The sequence below is a fragment of the Eumetopias jubatus genome, unplaced genomic scaffold (assembly GCF_037043125.1).
Source record: "Eumetopias jubatus isolate StellerSeaLion01/CBP00866 unplaced genomic scaffold, mEumJub1_p1.0 scaffold_10, whole genome shotgun sequence".
NCBI lineage: Eukaryota > Metazoa > Chordata > Mammalia > Carnivora > Otariidae > Eumetopias > Eumetopias jubatus.
Genome location: NW_028274816.1, coordinates 86,936,702 through 86,956,135, shown reverse-complemented (window position 1 = coordinate 86,956,135; position 19,434 = coordinate 86,936,702). Strand labels below are relative to the sequence as shown.

Genomic DNA, 19,434 nt, shown 5'->3' with positions numbered 1-19,434 from the left:
GGTGTTATCAGGGGACTGGGCAGATAAGGGGTGGTGGTGAAGGAAGCAGGTTCCAGGAAGAAGGGGTAGATTTGCCCACTCTGCACTGTCTGCTCAGCCCTTCAGGGAGGAAGGAAGGTGGGTCTGGAATAGAGCTAGTGAAGACTGGATTTCCTACCCCAGTGCTGCAGAGAAAAAAAATAAACGCCACCCAATCTCTGAAAGTAAAAAGAAGTTCGTTATCACCCCCCTCGCGGCAGCGAACTTTTGTTGCCTGCTGACTTCGTGCCAGGCAGTGTCAACCTTGGGAGGCAGCTATAATATCTCTGTTCTACTGATGGAGATTCTGAGGCTTCATGGTTGTTAGTAATTCAGAGTCCCATAGAAATATTCAAACCCCGAACTGACCAGTTCCACTCTGCAATACTGCACATGCCTATCTCTTTGTAATGTTTAGTTTTAAGACCAGTCCGACCCAGGGCACTCCAGAAAAGAAGAAAGGAAAATCCTGTGGGTCCCCAACTCAGGCCAGAGAGAAGGGCTGGTGCCTGCAAGCTCTTCGAAGCTGCCAGGAATGGCTTAGTGATACTTTGTCTTTTCTTCCCTTCTTTCTTGCCTCTGAATGTCCCCTTCTTGAAGCCCCATTTCAACCCCTGGAGGGCCAAGGAGGGGAAGGAAAAGGCTGGCCTCAGCCGTTGGTGCCCACCTTTTGAAGGGGACAGGTGGCATCTCTTAGGCCTGTTTCTTCCAGAAGGGCCTCTATTCTGGAGGGTTCACAACAGCAGCAGGTGAGAGGAGCTTGCTAGCTGCTCTTCTCTCCACCCTGGGATAGCTCATCTCACTCTCTTCTCTACCCGCCCCCCCCCCCCCCACTTCCAGAATCCAGGCCACCAGATGGCCTGAGCAGGCTGTGTTTATTTGAGGCCATGGAAACGTACAGCTCCTTTTTTCTATCACTCTGGGTCAGGAACAGGGCTGGAGCCCAGCCTCAGAGCAATGATGCCATGAAATGGTGCTGACTTTATTATTCATAATCCCTGAGCTGTCGACCTAAGTGAGTCCCTGGCTTTGCTCCCTGGAGCATCTTATGCCCGTCACCATAGAGATGCCTCAGTTCCCTCTGAGGTCTTGGGACTAAAACAGGGAGGGACCCAAGAGATTCCCCTTCCAGCCTAGAGCCCAAAAGGCGAATGTCTATCGCCATTCCCTTCCTAGTTGGCGTTTTCAAAGCCAGTGCCTGGGAAGTAGTTTATTCCTTCCTAAAGAATATGCCTGTAGCGATGAGACTAAAATGGTAAAGCCTCAATTTGATGACAGTCTCCTTTTTCAAACAGCCTGCATCCCTAGGGACATATTTTTCTAGGTAATTGTGCTTTTACTAAAAATAGAACTCTTCATTACAAAACAATCACTAGAATGACTAATAGTCACTAATCATTCATTGAGCTGTTTCCACATCGCCTCTCTCCAAAGGAACTTAGCCAACACTTAGCTCTCTCCAAACAGTGCTTGCTCTGCTTTGAACCTTTCTCAGAGTTGGAACTTCTGTTTTGAGGTTCATGTCTTAAGAACCCTGGAAAAGAGCTCTGCTTAGCCTGTCTGTGGCTGCCTGAATCTCTACCCGCTCCCTCAGCATTCCTTTATCTCCTGGCTAGGAGAAACTGTCATCATGCCCCACAAAGCTGTTGCTTCTGTGAAGGGGTGTGGGTCCACTTTTAAAAACACGTCTTTCTCCACCTGCCTGCTTCTCCTCCCATCTGGTCATTTGTCTTGCAGAGACTTCACACACCTGCTCAGCCGGGATTTGCTTACACGGCCTTGTGAATAAACCTCAAGTTACTAAAACTCGTCTCTAGTAGAATTCACCTTTCAAAAACACTGCCAAATAACTCATCTTATGAATATTTATTGCGTATCTATGATGTGCCAGGTTCTGGGTGCTGGGGACTCAGCAGTGAGCCAATGCCCCCCACCCACCCCCGGAGCTTATTATATTCTGACTGGAGACAGGCAATAAACTAGAAAAAAAGAAAATAAAGAAGAGCAGAGTCAGAGTAAAGGGGATGGAGACGAACTAGGCCAGGCAGGGCAGGACGCACTGATGGAAACTTGGAGGGGAGAGCGGTCCAGGAGGTGGGCACAGCCCCTGAAAAGGAGAGAAGTGTTTCTGGGGGACACGGATTCCAGGGGTTCTTTTCACCAGGAGGCTCCCTTGAGAGCTCGCCGTCTGGCCAACAGTGGACCTCAGCGCTCCAACCTGGCCTCCCCGACGCGGCGGAAGGGGGAACGTCTCACAGGTGCCGGGGAGAGCGACCCGGGAGCTCAGCTCGACGCCTCCCCGCGACGCCGGCGGGCACTGAAAGCCTCGCAGAACTAAAGTCCGGAGGGAAACAGGGGCCGGCGGGCCGCGGAAGGAAACACCCACCGGAAGCGGCCCCGAGACCCGAACATGGCGACCGCTCGGTGCCTGCGCTGGAGCCTCAGACGAGCCGGGGCCTGGGTGCTACCGCCGCCCGCGCGCTGTCCCCAGCGGGCTCTGCACAAGCAGGCAGATGGCACCGAGTTCCAGAGCATCTACAGCCTGAACAAGCTCTACCCGGAATCACGGGGCTCGGACACCGCCTGGAGGGTCCCGGTGAGCGGGGAGGGCCGGACGGAAGGGGCGTTTCCCCGCCTCTGCTGGGGGACGTCGGGAAACCGGGCCCGCTTTGGCAGGGCCGGAGCAAGTTGGGAGCCGCGTGCAGAACGAGGCGGTGGCCGCGGGAGGGAGCTGGTGGCCGGAGCGAGCGGGGATGGGGCCGCGGAGCGGGTCCTGGCTCCCGGGGGCCTGGAGGTGTGCGGGCGTCGCGAGAGCAGGCTGAGTGTTTCTTACAGGACCACCAGCTCTTCCGCGTTCGTTCCCCGGCCTCCTGGCCCACATGTGGGCATCTTCTCTCCAGAGTGGACAGTAAAACCCAAAGGCTGTCAAACTGTTTGGAACCTTTTGGGAAGTTACACTGTCCATGGCTTCTAGGAATTCCAGCGCGCCTGAGGAAACAGGGCCTCTCTTCAGGATGCATTGATTGCCAGCCTGCTCGGTACAGGTTCTTTAATGGGCCCCAGGCAGGAGAAATAGGACCTAGCCAATTCTATTGCGTTTCCACCCACAGGGCTGAAAGAGAACATTCATTTATTCACTCACTTATTCAACAAACTTCAGCTGAAAGCATGGTGTGTGCACTATGTTAGGCATGGAGATAGGGAAGTTAAAAAAAAAACAAAACATCTGAATGCTTGTGGAACTTACCTTCTCATGGAGGGAGACAAGTAACAAATAAAATCAGAAATAGAGAGTATGTGAGATGGTCATAAGGACTTTGGGGAAAATAAAGGCTGGAAGGAAGGAGTGCTAAGGTGGGCGAAGGGTTGCAGTTTTAAGTAGGATGGTCTAGGAAGCCTCTGGGAAGATGACATTTGAGTAAGGACCTGGAAGAAGCAAAGCAGTGAGCCATGGCAATAGTGGGGAGATGAACATCCCTGCAGAGATGAACATTCCTGTGACCACCTTAAAGCAATAGCATGCTCGCCTTGTTTGAGGAACAGCAAGCAGGCCAGTGTGGCTGAGCAGGGGAGTCAGAGCAGATGAAGCTAAAAAGGAGAGGGTTGGGGTGGAGGGGAGGCCTGTTTACAGGGCTAATAGGCCCTTAGCTTTACTCCAAATGCCATGGGACGTATTGGAGATTTGAGGCAGAGGAGTGGAAGGATTCAGCTTAGTTTTACAGGATCATTCTTGGGGTGCCTGGCTGGCTCAGTTGGTGGAGCGTGCGACTTGGGGTTGTGATTTCAAGCCCTGTGTTGGGTGTAGAGATTACGTAAAATCTTGAGGGGCGCCTGGGTGGCTCATTTGATTAAGCATCTGCCTTTGGCTCAGGTCATGATCTCAGGGTCCTGGGATCGAGGTTATGATCTCAGGGTTTGGGGATCGAGCCCTGTGTTGGGCTCCCTGCTCATCGGGGAGCCTGCTTGTCCCTCTCCCTCTGCTTCTCCCCCTGCTTGTGCTGTCTCTCTCTGTCAAATAAATAAGATCTTTAAAAAAATAAATGAATAAAATCTTTAAAAAAAAAAAAGGATCACTTTTATAGAGCCTTACAGAGAGTAGACTGTAGAATGGCAAGAACAGGAAGGCCACTTATAAGATTACAATAACAAAGGCAACAGATGATAAGCAGGGAGGAAGCACTAAGACTCATAGGAATTGGTCAGGTTCTAGATGTATTCTGAAGTTAAAGCCTGTAGGATTTGCTAATGTATTTTCTGTAAGAAGTGAGAATAAGAGAGGAATTTGAGCCTGGGATGGAAGAATTGGGTTGCCACTAATGGACACGAGAAAGTCGTTTGTTCTTTCATTCAACAAAAAGTTTATTGTGTACCTACTGTGTCAGACACTGTTTCAAGCATTGCAGTTGCAACAGACGTAGATAAAACAGGTAGGGTCCCTGCTTCATGGAAGTGATGTTCTAGTGGAAGGAGCAAACAGTAAAGAAATGGGGGAAAACATCAGGTAGTGAGAAGTAACGAGTAGGCCAGGGTGCTGTCAAAGAGTGCTGGGGAGCTACTTCAGACTGATAGTAAGGGAAGTCCTCTGTGAGGAGGCTTGAGGTTTGAGGCCGTGATCAGGCATTCGAGATGAGACGCCAAATAGCAGTTGCCTATCTGGGTCTGGCATTGAAGGAAGTTTTGAGCTTAAGCCAGAAAGTTGGGAGTCATGAACATACGATATTTTCACCAACAGAGAGGAAATGTTCTAGGGAAGGAGTGGGATAGAGAAGAAAAAGGCTTCCAGGGGCATGTCCGTGTTTTCAAGTTGCAAAGAGCAAGCGAAGGACTGTGGGAAAAGCACAGGTAAGTAAGAAGGCAGCTAGGAAGCTGGTGAGGACAGCTCAGGAGGAAGAGGGAGAACAACTCCAAGAAGGGCAGGGCCCGGAGTCTTCAGTGCTGCAGGGAGTACATGACGATGAGGATTTCATTCCCAAATCATTCTAAGATGAAGAGGGATGGAGGCAGTCAGAGCGGGGACAGGTGAGGATACCATGAGTTTGGCTGGCCAGAAGAGCCTCAGAGGGGGTCGTGTCCGCCCCGGGCCTGTGGACATGGGGCTCAGGCTCAAGGACATCACTACCAAGAAACAGAGCACAGGAGAGACATGGAGGTGAGAAGTCCTAGAGTGAGGAGTTCCGTCTGACACAAACCCTCAAGGTAGATGGTCTCCCATGTGAGCCTCTGTGGCCCAGGAAAGAACAAGGTGGCCCACCAGGTTTGTTCTAGGTTAGCAGAGGATGTACCTTTTGGAGTCTCCCTGAGGCACGTGTACTGTGGAGCCTGGCCTCCCTTCAAGGAGCCGGGCCCCCAATGGCGCCTGACGTTAGCTAAGGCTGCAGACATCAGTTCAAATTTCCTGGAAGAGTGTTTCAGAGACGGTACCTCTAGAGTCTGGGAAAGCTTTTTCTGTCATCCTGATATGATTTTACAGGGGGACCTGAAAATAGTTGTATTACATCTGCATTGTGGCTTTACATCCTTTCTTTGATTGCCCTGGACCAGTTAGGAGTCACAGCGGGTGATGTTCATTTGACACTGTGTATGTTACATTACAGGATGATGCACAGCAAGCCAATAATGACATTCCTCTAGGTAAGTAATTTTGTTTTATAAAAAATCAGTCATTTCCCCCACCCCTGAACATTCCTTCCAGACCTCTCCAGCATCACAAAAATAAAGAAACTGTCTTTGGGTGTGCAAAAGCGGAGTCCCCCTTGGCACTGTTTAGAATGGCCACAAAATGGTGGTGCAGCCACTGTGGACTGCTGGGCAGTGTGCAGGATGAGTGAGAGCTCTTGATGATCTTGTGACACGGACCAGTCTCTATGGTAGATGAGTGGATGGCTATTTAGAAAAAGTTGATCTGCAAAAGAATATATATAGTAAGCTACCATTTATACATCGGAAACATATATTTCTATGCACATATGTAGATCTGAAAGGATGTACAAGAAATTGGATACGAGGACTGGCTTGGGGAGCCGAGAAGAAAGAACGGACTTGGTGGCTGGGGAGCAGGAGTGGGGACTTCTCCCTGTAAACTGTTTTCATAACTTTATTTATTTTTTTAAGATTTTATTTATTTATTTGTCAGAGAGAGCGAGAGAGAGCACAAGCAGGGGGGAGCTGCGGGCAGAGGGAGAGGGAGAAGCAGGCTCCCCGCTGAGCAGGGAGCCCGATGTGGGACTCCATCCCAGGACCGTGGGATCATGACCCAAGCCGAAAGCAGATGCTTAACCAACTGAGCCACCCAGGCGTCCCTGTTTGCATAACTTTAGAATTGTGTGCCTGTCAAACGCAAGGCAAGGCGTGACAAGCAGAGCCTGGGAAACAACAGGCCCTTTTTAGGATCAGAGAGTTAGTGGCGTCCACAGACAGTGACAGGAGGAATGGCCATTGGTGCCAGCTCCCCGTGGCCCTCGTTCAGGGTTGCATGGAAACAAAGAGGCTTGTGAACTGCGACACAAGGAAGAGGCCACCCTGTGGCCCAGAGCCGGTGCCCTGCTGCAGCAGGCAGTTTGGTCACTGAAAGCTGGGCCTTGCGGCGTGCGTGTGGCTGGAGGTGGCAGAAAGCGCGTCTCATCAGAACCACGGCAAAGAGACAGTCTCGTGACAGCCTCCAGGGAGACAGGGAGGCGAGTGGGACCCAGCCATGTTGTGGCTACTCACCTGCCTTCGGGTGCTGTTGTGTTGGGGGGCCTCCCAGGCCTTCCTGGAAGACAGAACCCGCCTCGGCAGCCTCTGTGGAGACAAGCAAGTTTGCCAACACCGTGCTGGAACTGTCCCCCAGCAGTACTGTGCATTCTTCACCTACGCAGAAAAATGAATTGATTTATTCTTTTTTTTTTTTTTTTAAGATTTATTTATTTATTTATTTGACAGAGACTCAGCGAGAGAGGGAACACAAGCAGGAGGAGTGGGAGAGGGAGAAGCAGGCTCCCCACAGAGCAGGGAGCCTGATGCGGGGCTCGATCCCAGGACCCTGGATCATGACCTGAGCTGAAGGCAGACGCTTAACAACTGAGCCACCCAGGCGCCCTTGATTTGATTTTTCAAAAGGAAGGAGGTCTCTAAGGATGCCTGTGGCTCAGTTGCTTAAGTGTCCAGCTCTTGATCTCAGCTCAGGTGTTGAGCTTAGGGTCATGAGTTCAAGCCCCGCATTGGGCTCCACCCTAGGCTGGAGCTTACATCTAAAGAAAAAGCGGGGGGTGGGTGGGGAGGAGGTCTCTCAGAAGCAGTCCTGAGATGGGCCACCACTGCCTTGGGGCCAGCTCTTTGTCACCCATACCTCTCGCGGCTGGCTCACCATCCAGTCTTCTGAATTTTCCCACTACTATGCCTTCTCTACTTTCCTCAGACACTGTGAGTCTGCTTTTCATGAATTATAGAAGGAAGAAACCTCATTTTACATTTTACAGACAAACCAACCCGCGGCCCAGAGAAGCGGAGGGACTTTGCCAAGATCACAGTCGGTCAGCAACTGTGCCAGTGTTAGAAGCAAGGCTCCGGGCTCCAACGCTAGTCCACTTTCATCCAGCGGATGTTTTTAAACACTGACTGACCAGGCACTGGGCACTGGGCATACACAATGAACATCTGTCCTCTTGGGGCTTACAGTCTGGGGGGGTTCTAACATCCACCACATTTTGAAATACAACATTAAATTAAGCTTGTCCCTTAGTTTGAGCTTTTGAAAGAGTCTTTGCTTTAGAACAAGTAAACAAACAGCAAAAAGCTAGCGCAGCCGGATCTGGTGAAAGAGACTGGACCAGAAGCAGACAACCCAGGTCATAATTTTATACCCTCTGCTGTGACCTTGGGAAGGGGACTTACTCTTGATTTTAGTTTTGACATCTGTAAATAATCTCTGACTTGACTGTCCTGAATGCTACATTAGTATATATAAAAGTCATTGAAAGAGAGATGTAATATGTTGATAATAAATTAACAGTTTGTGCATGGAATAATCTTTTTTTTCTTTCTTTTGGTGTGTGTTCTGTTTTATAGATCGTTTGACGATATCTTATTGTCGGAGTAGTGGTCCTGGGGGCCAGAATGTTAACAAAGGTACAAGGCACCTCGTTTTCTTTCACTTTAAAACTTGGCTGGGAGATGTACTTGAGGAGTTCTGTGTTTACATTCATAAGGAATAAAGGGATTTTTTTAGCAGAAGCTTAAATACCACCAGTTTATAATAATCCTCTTTATTCTTTTGAATGTGGTCTGATCCTTAGACTGTCAGCTGTGGGTTGCTAGGACCAGGGTTGGCTTGTGAGCCTAAACAAAGGGAAATCGCGGTGTGAGTTGGCAGCCAGCTCCCAGAACAGGTTTCCTTCATGGAACCCATCCCCCCATTCCTTTCAAACCCCATTAAACTGTAAGAAAAGCACTGAGCATTTAGTTCCTGGAAGTTAATTTTTGTCCAGCGGTGCCTCACTATCTTTGCTGGCTCATCCCATCACCAACTTTGTATTCCCAAGTTACACCGGGCAGAAACGTCCCTGGCTGGATGTCTTGCCTCCCTGTTTCAGGATCGTCACCAGCCACCGAGTGCTGAGCCTACTGGAGGGTCTCAGTGACCTGTGCTCTCTCATCCCTTTATTTACAGTGAATTCCAAGGCTGAAGTCAGGTTCCATTTGGCAACCGCTGAGTGGATCGCAGAGCCCGTGCGGCAGAGGATGGCCGTCACGGTAACCACTGGCTCCTTTTTCTGTAATCCCTTAGTCGCTTTTAAACCTTTACTCTGGGGGCGCCTGGGTGGCTCAGTCTTTAAGCGTCTGCCTTCAGCTCAAGTCATGATCCCAGGGTCCTGGGATCAAGCCCCTTATCAGGCTCCCTGCTCAGTGGGGAGCCTGCTTCTCCCTCTCCCTCTGCCTGCTGCTCTGTCTCGTGCTCTCTCTCAATCTCTCTGTCAAATAAATAAATCTTTGAAAAAAAAAAAACAAACAAAAACCTTTACTCTGTAGAACTCGGGTTTTGCCTTTGTTCTCTGCAGCATAAAAATAAGATCAACAAGTCAGGAGAGTTGATACTCACCTCTGAATGCAGCCGCTACCAGTTCCGAAATCTGGCAGATTGTCTTCAGAAAATTCGAGACATGATTGCTGAGGCCAGCCAGGCAGCGAAGGAGCCATCCAAAGAAGATGCTGTGCTACAGAGGATCAGGTACCAGAAAGTGCCCCCAAGCTCCTCTCAGCTGAGTCATGGGGATGGGGGATGGGGGTGGGGGCGGCTGCACAGAGAAGACAGGAGGTGGGGGGGGGGCACGACTTCCCAGCAGAAGGTGGGGAAGCTCCAGGAGTGAGAGAGGTCTCTGACCCGAGAGGGGCCCCGCGCTGCTGATCCAGCTGCTTTGCTTCCCACTGAGCTGCCGGCCACACTCACCACTTTGAATTGGGCATCTGGGCCTAATTGCAGTCTTTTTGTTTTCAGGATAGAGAACATGAATCGGGAAAGGCTGAGAAAAAAGCGAGTACATTCTGCCATAAAAACAGGCAGGAGAGTGGGTATGGACTGAAATCCTCCTCCAGAGCCGGCACGGCCCTCTTCAGGGGCTCCAGGCTGCTGCAGCCGAGAGCGTGAACACCATCAGGAGACCCCTGGTTTGTGGTTGTAACGCCTGTCTTTCCCCTTGGCGCTGCCACAAGAATGTTCATTTGGAAGGAGGGTTGCAGGCCCTGGTTGCAAAGGTCTTCGTAGGCAATCACATGTTGTCAAACCTTAATTATTCATTTAATGTATGGGCTGCAATAAAACTCTGCAATAAATGCAATGGGCTTTGCCTCGTTCAGAATGCTTCAAGAACAGAATTCCGACCTTTTCTGTCAGTTCAAATCTGCCTCACAATCTTGGACCGGCTGTAGTCAGCCCAGGGGGAAACAGGACTGAGCTGTGGTGTCTCCGCTCAGGGAACACGCCTCGGGGTGGGAGGGCTGAGACAGGTGAGCAGGCCTCTGAGCTGGGCCTTGAAAAGGGAATAGAATTTTAGTAGAGGTGGGGGAGGGACATGCCAGTTGGAGAGAACAGTATGAATAAGGGAAACCACAAAGAAAAGGCTGGGGTGGAGAAGCCGAGGAAGCCATCTGAATGGTGGATTCGTGCCAGGGGATTGTGGGAGGTGAGTCTGGAAAGGGAGACAGAAGCTCAATGTGGAGACTCAAATTCAAGTTCAAGAGTTTAGATTTTAAGAAATGTAGGTGACAGGGAGGGGCGCCTGGGTGGCTCCGTTGGTTAAGCATCCAACTCTTGGTTTGGGCTCAGGTCCAGATCTCAGGGTCCTGCTCTCGGCGGGACACCCCCCCATCCCCACTCAGCACACGCACTCTCTCAAATAAAATCTTAAAAAAAAAGTGACAACTGCTGAAGTTCTCAAGTGGGAAAGAGTACCACGTGTTAGGTGCTGTCACATGCTGTGGGGTTTTAGAGGCAGGAAAAGAGTGAGTTGGAACTGAAAATAGGTTTTTGCAATCCCCTGGGTATGGGAAGCACCCAGGCCAGCATAACAATACCAGATAACTCTGGTGTGTATGAATTTTTAAAAACGTTCTCTAATTTTGATCCCGTTCACTCGTTCAGCAAATACTGCATTGTGATGCTCTAAATGCCAGATAATTAGCGGTAGTAGTATATACACTTTATGTGAGCAGGGCCCTCATCATTCATGTAAGTGTAAACAAAGGGACAACAAGTCATTGATAAATGACTCACAAGAGTTCCCTCAAGAGACTCAGAGCCCAGGAGCGGGTGAAGCTCATATGCAAGGTGGTGCCACATTGATTCGTTTATTCGTTAATTCAACAAATAGTGAAAGCCGGGCCCTGGGTGACGTCCCAGGGACTCAGCAATGAACAAAAAAGTCCTTTCTTCCAGAGAATTTACATTCAATCAGGTGATGATAAAAGCCGAGAAGAAAAACGGATTCCGGTTATGGTAAATATCAGGTCAAAATAGGTTCTGGGAACTAGAGAAGCAACCAGTTACAGCTTGAGGGTCAGAGCAGATACATTTGCTTGCAATGCTTGACATAGGTGGGAAGGAGCGGAGGGGCCGGCTATGTAGCAAGGTAAGAGCTTCAAATGTGACAGCTGGGACATTTAGACTGGACCTCTGCCAAGGCTGTCATGGGAAGATTAATCTGACTGTGAATGGACAAGGAAGTGCAGGCAGATGGGCACAGGCTGACGGACTGACCCATGTAGGCGGCAGGGACCCATCCCGGAACTAGGGCAGTGGCAGGGAGAATGGAGAGCCAATGGCAGGAGCAAAAGGATGATGGAGACAGAAAATGGGCCCAGGTGGAGCGGGAGCAGGTGTGTGTGTGACATGGGTGGTGCTGCACGGAGACAGGGAAGGCACAAAGGGAGCAGCCTTGGGAGGAGGTGGGGGGAGGATGGTTTTGCCTATGAGGAGCTGACTCGTGGGCCCTGAGGAGGAATGCCCCGGTAGTGACGCCCAGGAGAAGGAGTGGAGCGCTGGGGCTGGGAGTGAGGTTGCAGTTGGAGGATGCAGGATGGAGGACACAAGCAGAGTCTTGGGAATGGGTAGGAGCAGTTGAGGACGAGGCAGGGCAGAACCTGGGGACTTGCTGGGTTAGATGGTGGCGGTGGGGAAACCAGAAAAGGCATCCCTGTGGGCTGACCCTGGAGCAAAGTGATGGACCCGAGAGCTCCTCAGAAGACCTTGGTGGCACATGAAGGGAACTGGAAAGGCATTCGGGACACACAGGAGGGGAGGAAAAGGTAAAGAGAAACAACAGCCTGGGGGACAGGGAGTAGAGCTCAGGCGCAGGACCCATCCTTTAAAAACGCTGACGGCTGGGTCGCCTGGCTGGCTCAGGGGGTACAGCACGTGACTCTCGATCTCAGGGTCCTCAGTTCAAGCCCCACTTCGGCAGTGGAACCTACTAAAAAGTAAAGCAATTGTGTTTAAAAAGGTGGAGGGTGATGAAGAATGAATACAGGTGAAAATGATTGCATCTGGTAGCTCCAAGCAAGGCAAAACTGCTTTAGGTGAGGAAAGTATTTAGCTGGAGGAGGAGGTGGTGACTGACGGGGAGGCACAAGGGAGCCCTCTGGGAGGCTGGAAGTGTTCTGCACTCATCCAGCTGGTACACTTTGCCCTAGGTAGGAATGTCACACCTCGAGGAACAAAGTGGTTAACTTAAAGGAGACCACCCTCAAGGCAGGGGACTGGAGCCAGGGGGGCCAAACTTTTGCTTCTTGCTGAGGTTAGGGAGGAAGGAGAGGGGTTTCCGCAGACTTTTCACATGTCAGAGAGAGAGAAACAAAGAAGAATGTGTCCACGTTCCCTGACCCCTGGATGCTTGGAGATGGGAGAAGCAAGTCCTCCAGGCAGGCACAGGGAAGTAACAGCTGCCTTCTGCTGAGGCTTCTAGAACATCTTTCAGAAGTGCGTGAATTTTAATAGTGGATTCTAAACGCGTGTAACGTTTAAAAATGAGTTCATTCTTTAGTTGTATGACTTTTTGTAAACAGTTTTAAAGGAACAAAATATTAGGGTGAAGTATCTATTTGGCTTTACATATATTTGTTTTATATATGATGTATATTTGTGATTGGAAAGATTTGTACAGGTCGTGCACTGCCTGGTGATGGTGAAGATCCTCAGTGCTTGGGTTCCAGTTTTAGTTGAGGGACGCTATTCTGTTCTCGTTCATTTACCGCGCTACTTTTTCCTAACATTCCTGGACTTTCTGTCAGTTCTGCACCGGGGGACACAAAGGCTGGGCGGGGCGCCAGGCCGCGCACCCCGACTCGGGAGTCCAGCAGCCCCCGCCTCGTCTCTACCCTCCCGGCGCTGGTGGCCGAGACTAGGGGGCCGAATGGAGCACTCCCGACTCGCAGGCCCCAGTGGCCTAATGGATAAGGCACTGGCCTCCTAAGCCAGGGATTGTGGGTTCGAGTCCCACCTGGGGTAATAGCGCCTTTTTGGCTTTCCGTGCCTCACGCATCCGTGACTAAACCTAATCATAAAGCCCAAAGAAGACCCCCCCCCCCACCTGCAACTTTTGTACAGCCCGTTCCGGAGGTTTAAAAGTGTAGCGTGTCCCGAAGGGGCGCTGTGACACCAGGCCCGGAGCGGGGAATACAGGCCGCACTGACCCCAGGCAACCCCGAGGCCCTCGTAAACTGCGCGGCAGGAGCGGACGGAACGCGGTCCGAGGGAACGCGGTCCGAGGGCCTGGGAGGAGGGGATTAGGGGGCGGGGGGGGCTAGGGCCGAGGCACGTGGAGCCCCCAGGATCCGGGTCCTCGTAGCGGAAGTGGGGGTACACGGAGGCCCGCGCGTTCCCGGCACCAAAAATTGCCACTAGTTAGAGGAACTCGCACCACCCCAGGTGGGACTCGAACCCACAATCCCTGGCTTAGGAGGCCAGTGCCTTATCCATTAGGCCACTGGGGCGCGACAACACGCTATGCCCACGTGGTCCGTAGTAACGCGCAGCCGCACGCTCGCGGCCCTCCCGCGGCTGGACCAAGCGCCTCGGGACCGGAGCGGTTGTCCGCCAGCTGCCCGAAAAGCTAGAGTCCAAGGCGAGGCGACGAGTTCGTGCCCCGTGGGGATCACAGGGCGGTGGCGGTGCGCAGGTGCACGGAGGGAAGCGGGCTTCCCGGAAGGCGAGTGCCGAGCAGCCTCGGGGACCGGGAGGGGACGAGGAGGGAGGCAGACGAGGCCGAGAGGGGCTGCTGTGGCCCGCGTCACCGAACATGCGCCCCTCACCCAAAAAGAAACCGACCACGAAGGGACTCGAACCCTCAATCTTCTGATCCGAAGTCAGACGCCTTATCCGTTAGGCCACGCGGCCGCGACGCCTAGAGGACCGTAGTGCACAGGCCAGGTGCAACCCCCTCGTTGGCGGCGCCGGCGACGCGGGCAGGAGAGCACTGCGCGCGCCGCGCCCCAAGGTGCAGCACAGGTGTACCGGAGCCAGAGCCAGGGTGCAGTCTCTGCGGCAGCGTCAATGCTAGTGTAGCCGGAGGTCGCTAAATAGGTATCCCGGCAGCAGCAGCAACCAAATAGGGGACCGCGTGGCCTAATGGATAAGGCGTCTGACTTCGGATCAGAAGATTGAGGGTTCGAGTCCCTTCGTGGTCGATATGTTTTAATCTTGAAGAGATACTAGCACAACCTCTACGGCAACTGAATCTAAGGCTCTATCTACCCTTGTTTTAGACACAGTGAGGCCTCCGTAGCCCTCCCTAACTGCAGCCCCCTTCACCTGAGGCTGACTGTGAGGGCTCACGTCCGATCGAATTTTGCACCTGGAAGCTTCCGGGCCTGACGTCATTACGCAGCCACACGGCGTCACAGTTCAAGAGGCATGTGATCGAGCGCCGCTTGCGTGAAGCCCCAGTGGCCTAATGGATAAGGCACTGGCCTCCTAAGCCAGGGATTGTGGGTTCGAGTCCCATCTGGGGTGAGGTGGCATAAGTGTGTAAGTGCTTTTTCCGTAGGACCTAAGAGGTAAAAACAAATACATCGGGCAAAGCTTTCTCTATTTCAAGGGGTTTTGCGTGTTTTTGTTTTAGTGTGTGGAGGCCCCAGTTGCCGGTAATTTGCCTTTTCTTTTTGATGAAGCCCGACTGCACTTTGAAAGATAAACCCATGTGAGGGCAAACGCGGCCCCACTTCTTGTTGCCCCAGTTGGTATCCAAACACACCTCGTGAAAGTGCCGTGAAGGCCACACATCCACGCACGAGTGAGGCGCGCGTGTTCCCTGTGAGTCCATCACTATAAAGTTAAAAGCGGCGCAAACGGCAGCCCCCTGGCCCTTAAGCCGCCGGAGGGCAGGGGCAGGCGGGGTGGGGGTGCTGCCCCCGCCCCGCGCCCTCAGCCTCGGTGTGGGCTCTGTCCCATAGAACCGGCACCCACGGCCCACGGCCCCTGCTAGGACAAGGAGGGGTGCACGGAGGCACGTGTGTGCGTGCGCAGTGGACGGGGGGACAAGTATTAGCCCAGGCCCGCAGGAAAAAGTGGCTCCGGGGAGTGTTTCAAAAGGGACTGTCGGAGAGAGGTATGTTTATTTTTTCCGTACTTTCATATGTATATAATCCTTTAGTAAAATGCTTACTTAAAATAATATATTGTTTTGGCCAGATTGTTTTTTTCCTTCTTTCTTTCACTTCGGAGCACACTGCTCCAGAGGAGCTGTGGTTGGGCTTTCCGGGTCGACCATCTCACACTGTGTGCACTTGGGGATACTATGTCTAGGCGGGGGTGGGGGGGAGCCTGTTTTCCTAAGTCTTTACCCAAAAAAGTTTAAAAACCACTGTGTCCTTGTACTTTTGTGAAAGAAACAACAAACCAAACAAACTAGAAGTAGAGAATCCTCCTCTCCCTTCTCCAGCATCATCCCGCATTCTTCCTGCTCTGTCTACTGCAAACCACGTTTTATGGATGCTACTTTAAGCCATCTCTGGCTCCCAAGCCCTGCCACATGGCTGCAGCATCATGGCCCTAGCCTGCACCCCTGGAGCCACTGCCTGTCTCTGGGTTTCAGGCTTCAGATCTCCTAACACCATCCTCCAGGCCCTGACTCCATGGAGGTTACGTTCTAGTGAGAGAGAAGGCAGTAAACAAACTGATGAATAGGATGATTTCAAAATAAAGAGGGTCATGGGGAGCTATTAAGTACTCGGACCCTCTGGATGGTTAACAGCAACAAGCATCATTGGCAATCCAGTCACCTTCAGAGGACTTTTCATGTCTTGACTGATAGGCTACCTACCTCATAGGGTTGTTGTGAGGAGTAAATGAAATGATTTTCATGTGGAGTGGAACAGTGCCCAGAACACAGCAGTAATCTATAAGTCATGACTGTCATATTTACTAACAGACTAGTTTGCCCCATTATTCAAGGTTTGTATGTGATACTCTCCTAGCTAAATGTGAATCCCTGAAGGCTCAAATTTCATCCGACTTTTCCTTTCATTCATTATGAATTCATATTAAGATTCTTCTGAATGCCAAGCACAGTGCTAAACCCTGGGGAATATAAATATGACTAAGGTATAATGCTGGCACTCAACAAAGAATCTTCTAGAACCCTCTAGATCTTTCTAATCCTCTAGGATCTATCTTGTTACTTTTATCTTCCATGCATTCTGTAATTACTTAATTTCTCACTGAAATTCATGAAAATGAGGAATTTGTTTCCAAGTGCCTGCATTTTTGTATTGTGTGTTGTGTTATTGTAATTTATACTTTGACTATTGTTGATGTTTTTAAAAGATTTTGTTTTTATTTATCTATTTGTCAGAGAGAGCGAGAGAGCACAAGCAGGGGGGAGTGGCAGGTAGAGGAAGAAGCAGGTTTCCTGCTGAGCAAGGAGCCCAACGTGGGACTCAATCCCAGGACTCTGGGATCATGACCCAAGCTGAAGGCAGACGCCCAACCAACTGAGCCACCCAGGCGTCCCTTAATTGTTGGTTTTGTGTAATATTTGCTCTGGAATCAGACGTGTACCACAGTTTTTTCTTTTTTTTTTAACTTGAAGTTTTCTTTATAGTCTAATGTTATCAGTTCCCAGTTATTCTGTTTGTATGACACAGAATTTAGTATATAAGCTATTAAGTGAGCCTTTTATTATAGTTTGCTATAGTCTTTTTGCAAATCCCAAAAATAGGTGTTAAAATCTTTACAACTGTGACATTTCCAGCAATTTTAAACTTTTTTTGCTGTATAGATTTTCACATTTTTTTGGCACGTCAAGTTTCCAATCTTTTTTTCACGTCAATCGTTCCCTTTATTAAGAATTACATTTGACCCATTTCATGTTTTGTCTTGAATTCTACCTTGCTAGATGATAATTCTACACAGTTGCCCATCCTTTAAAAATGTGTATTGCGGGGCACCCGGGTGGCTCAGTCATTAAGCGTCTGCCTTCGGCCCCACATCTGGCTCTCTGCTCTGCAGGAAGCCCGCTTCTCCCTCTCCCACTCCCCCTGCTTGTGTTCCCTCTCTCGCTGTATCTCTGGCAAATAAATAAATAAAATCCTTAAAAAAATATATGTATTGCAAAAATTTTCCAACATACACAAAAACAGAGAATAGTGAATGAACCAACCTAGAGCTGTCAGTTATCAGGATTTTTTCACATTTGCTCCAATAATCCATTTATCCCTTCATTTTTCTTAAGTATTTTAAAGTAATTCCAGACATCACATCATTTCACCCCAGTAGACATCCACATACTTCAATATCAATATTTTTACAGTTGATTGGTGCAAACCAGTATCCAAACAAGGTCACACACAATATTTGGATGTTGGGTCTCTTCAGCCTCTTTTAACCTAAAGCTGTCCCTGCCTTCTGTCGTACCTTACCCCACACCACTGACTTGTTGAAAAACAAAGGTCAAGGGCACCTGGGTGGCTCAGTTGGTTAAGCAACTGCCTTCGGCTCAGGTCATGATCCTGGAGTCCCAGGATCAAGTCCCGCACCGGGCTCCCTGCTCGGCAGGGAGTCTGCTTCTCCCTCTGACCCAACGTGCTCTCTCTCTCTCTAATAAATAAATAAAATCTTTAAAAAAAAGAAAAACAAAGGTCAAATGTCCCATACTTTGGATTTATCTTTACTTTATGGTGCCATTTAACTTATTCCTCTATCCCAGATATTTCCTCTAAACTGGAAGTTAATTTTAATGCCTCCATTAAAATCAGGTTCAACTTTTTGACAAAAACAAAACTTTCAAATGGTGCTGTGTATTTAATATAGTGTATCAGAAGGTACAGCAGATAGGCTTGGCATCAGGAGTTGACAGCCTGCTCGTGGTCAAGTTCTTCATCAACCTTTCATGTAATGGTTTCATCCACTGAGGAGCTTGGCCTAAAAAAACTATTTCATTAGGGATTACAAAATAATTACTTCTGATGTTACTCTTTTTTCCACATTTATTGGCTGGAATACTTTGTAAAGAACTTTCTCTCATTAATTATGTCTATTAGTTTATCCTGAATTAGCTGTTTAAAAAGGCAGGGTATATGTATAATATTTTTTCCTTCAGTGCCAGTTTTTTTTTAATGAATTGGAACCCTTGATACATTTTTTTTTTTAAGGATGGACAGCTTGTGGTTGGATTTGGGGTTGACCCAGTGTATTTGCCTAATAGGGATCTTTACTGATTCGTAATTATCCTAAGTATGTTTGGTTCTGTATGTATACTTCTGAATTTATGCTACTTTGCTGATTTCTATCTTTAACTTTTGCTATATAGGATGTACTCTTCTTGGGATGCCTGGGTGGCTCAGTTAAGTGTCTGCCTTTGGCTCAGGTGATGATCCCAGGGTCCTGGGATCCAGCCCCATATCAGGCTCCCATGCTCTCTCTCAAGTAAATAAAATCTTAAAAAAATAAAAAGTCTGTACTTTTCTCTCTAGTGATTTGAAAAGCATAATCCCATCTTACTAGTGATTATTTTTTAAGGTTTTAAATTATCTCTACACCCAACATGCGGCATGAACTTAGAACTGCAAGATCAAGAGTCACACACTACACTAACTGAGCCAGCCAGGCACCACACTAGTGATCATTTTCATTGTAAAATCAATGCATGCTCAATGCAAAGAATTCAAACAACCCAGGAGAGTGCACAACTTAAAAGTGCCCCAATCCTATGCAAATGCCTTGGATGGAGAGCATGTTCAGTTGTTCACTGGCATCTCTTCTAATAAGTCTTCCAAAGGGTCTCCTCCCAATGCTAGGGACTCCTGCTACAAAACTTCCTGGGGACGAATGTTGGGTCCTTCCTTGAACGTGAGTTCTAACCCCACTCCAAAAGCAAACTAAATGGCTTTTTCTTGGAATCCCCCCGTTTTACTTGTCTGAATCCTTCGATCTTCAGCAGGATGGCTCGGTGCCCGTCTAGTGACTCACAGCAGAGTGGGATACTCGTTTTCATGCATTAAAGGCCTTCTGGCACACAGACTGTTGTAACTAAAGAAGCTCTAAGTGTAACACACCTTGCCCTTCAACCACATTTTTTACCTTCAGCATAATGCCTGCCCCTATGATCAGGGGTGATGGGGCCCAGGCTCTCCTCTGCTTATGTCCTGTAAGACCACATGGCTTTCTACGCGCTATCAGCCACTGTTGCTCTTCTCCACTAGTCCATCTGCCATCTTTGGGAGCAATGTCAAAGGACTGTCGTGTCTGTGCATGCTGCCCTTCCTCTTGCAGGTTTTTCCTACAGGATGTAAGCCTTATCAGGTCAGATGCCTCTGCTCAGAACACTTGCTGACCTAGAATCTTCCCAGGTTATCTCATTTATTTCTCATTATAATCCTGAGGTTTGTGAATGAGAAAAGGCAAGTCCTAAGACAGTGAACAAGTAGTCTAAAACTAGCAATTCAGTGTGC

General features: G+C 49.6%; 1 protein-coding gene and 5 non-coding genes across 6 annotated transcripts; 4 read left to right on the top strand and 2 right to left on the bottom strand.

Annotated features, from left to right (window-relative positions):
- Positions 1 to 2,410: 2,410 nt before the first annotated feature.
- MRPL58 (mitochondrial ribosomal protein L58) lies at positions 2,411 to 9,662 on the top strand. Its single transcript, XM_028112691.2, has 6 exons — positions 2,411 to 2,614; positions 5,613 to 5,649; positions 8,065 to 8,124; positions 8,666 to 8,748; positions 9,054 to 9,223; positions 9,491 to 9,662. Exons 1-6 carry the CDS (start codon positions 2,429 to 2,431, stop codon positions 9,573 to 9,575), a joined length of 621 nt encoding a protein of 206 aa, XP_027968492.1. The 5' UTR covers positions 2,411 to 2,428; the 3' UTR covers positions 9,576 to 9,662.
- A 3,259-nt stretch (positions 9,663 to 12,921) lies between these two features.
- TRNAR-CCU (transfer RNA arginine (anticodon CCU)) lies at positions 12,922 to 12,994 on the top strand. Its single transcript has one exon. It is a non-coding gene; the product is annotated as a tRNA-Arg (tRNA).
- A 412-nt stretch (positions 12,995 to 13,406) lies between these two features.
- On the bottom strand, positions 13,407 to 13,479 carry TRNAR-CCU (transfer RNA arginine (anticodon CCU)). The gene has a single exon. It is a non-coding gene; the product is annotated as a tRNA-Arg (tRNA).
- A 330-nt stretch (positions 13,480 to 13,809) lies between these two features.
- Positions 13,810 to 13,882, bottom strand: TRNAR-UCG (transfer RNA arginine (anticodon UCG)). The gene has a single exon. It is a non-coding gene; the product is annotated as a tRNA-Arg (tRNA).
- Positions 13,883 to 14,099: 217 nt separating this feature from the next.
- TRNAR-UCG (transfer RNA arginine (anticodon UCG)) lies at positions 14,100 to 14,172 on the top strand. Its single transcript has one exon. It is a non-coding gene; the product is annotated as a tRNA-Arg (tRNA).
- Positions 14,173 to 14,424: 252 nt separating this feature from the next.
- TRNAR-CCU (transfer RNA arginine (anticodon CCU)) lies at positions 14,425 to 14,497 on the top strand. Its single transcript has one exon. It is a non-coding gene; the product is annotated as a tRNA-Arg (tRNA).
- Positions 14,498 to 19,434: the final 4,937 nt, after the last annotated feature.

Coding starts and splice junctions, on each gene's coding strand:
- MRPL58 (XM_028112691.2), top strand. CDS start 2,429: ATGGCGACCGCTCGGTGCCTGCGCTGGAGCCTCAGACGAGCCGGGGCC. Junction 5,650..8,064: donor CAATAATGACATTCCTCTAG/GTAAGTAATTTT, acceptor TCTGTTTTATAG/ATCGTTTGACGATATCTTAT. Junction 8,125..8,665: donor GGGCCAGAATGTTAACAAAG/GTACAAGGCACC, acceptor CTTTATTTACAG/TGAATTCCAAGGCTGAAGTC.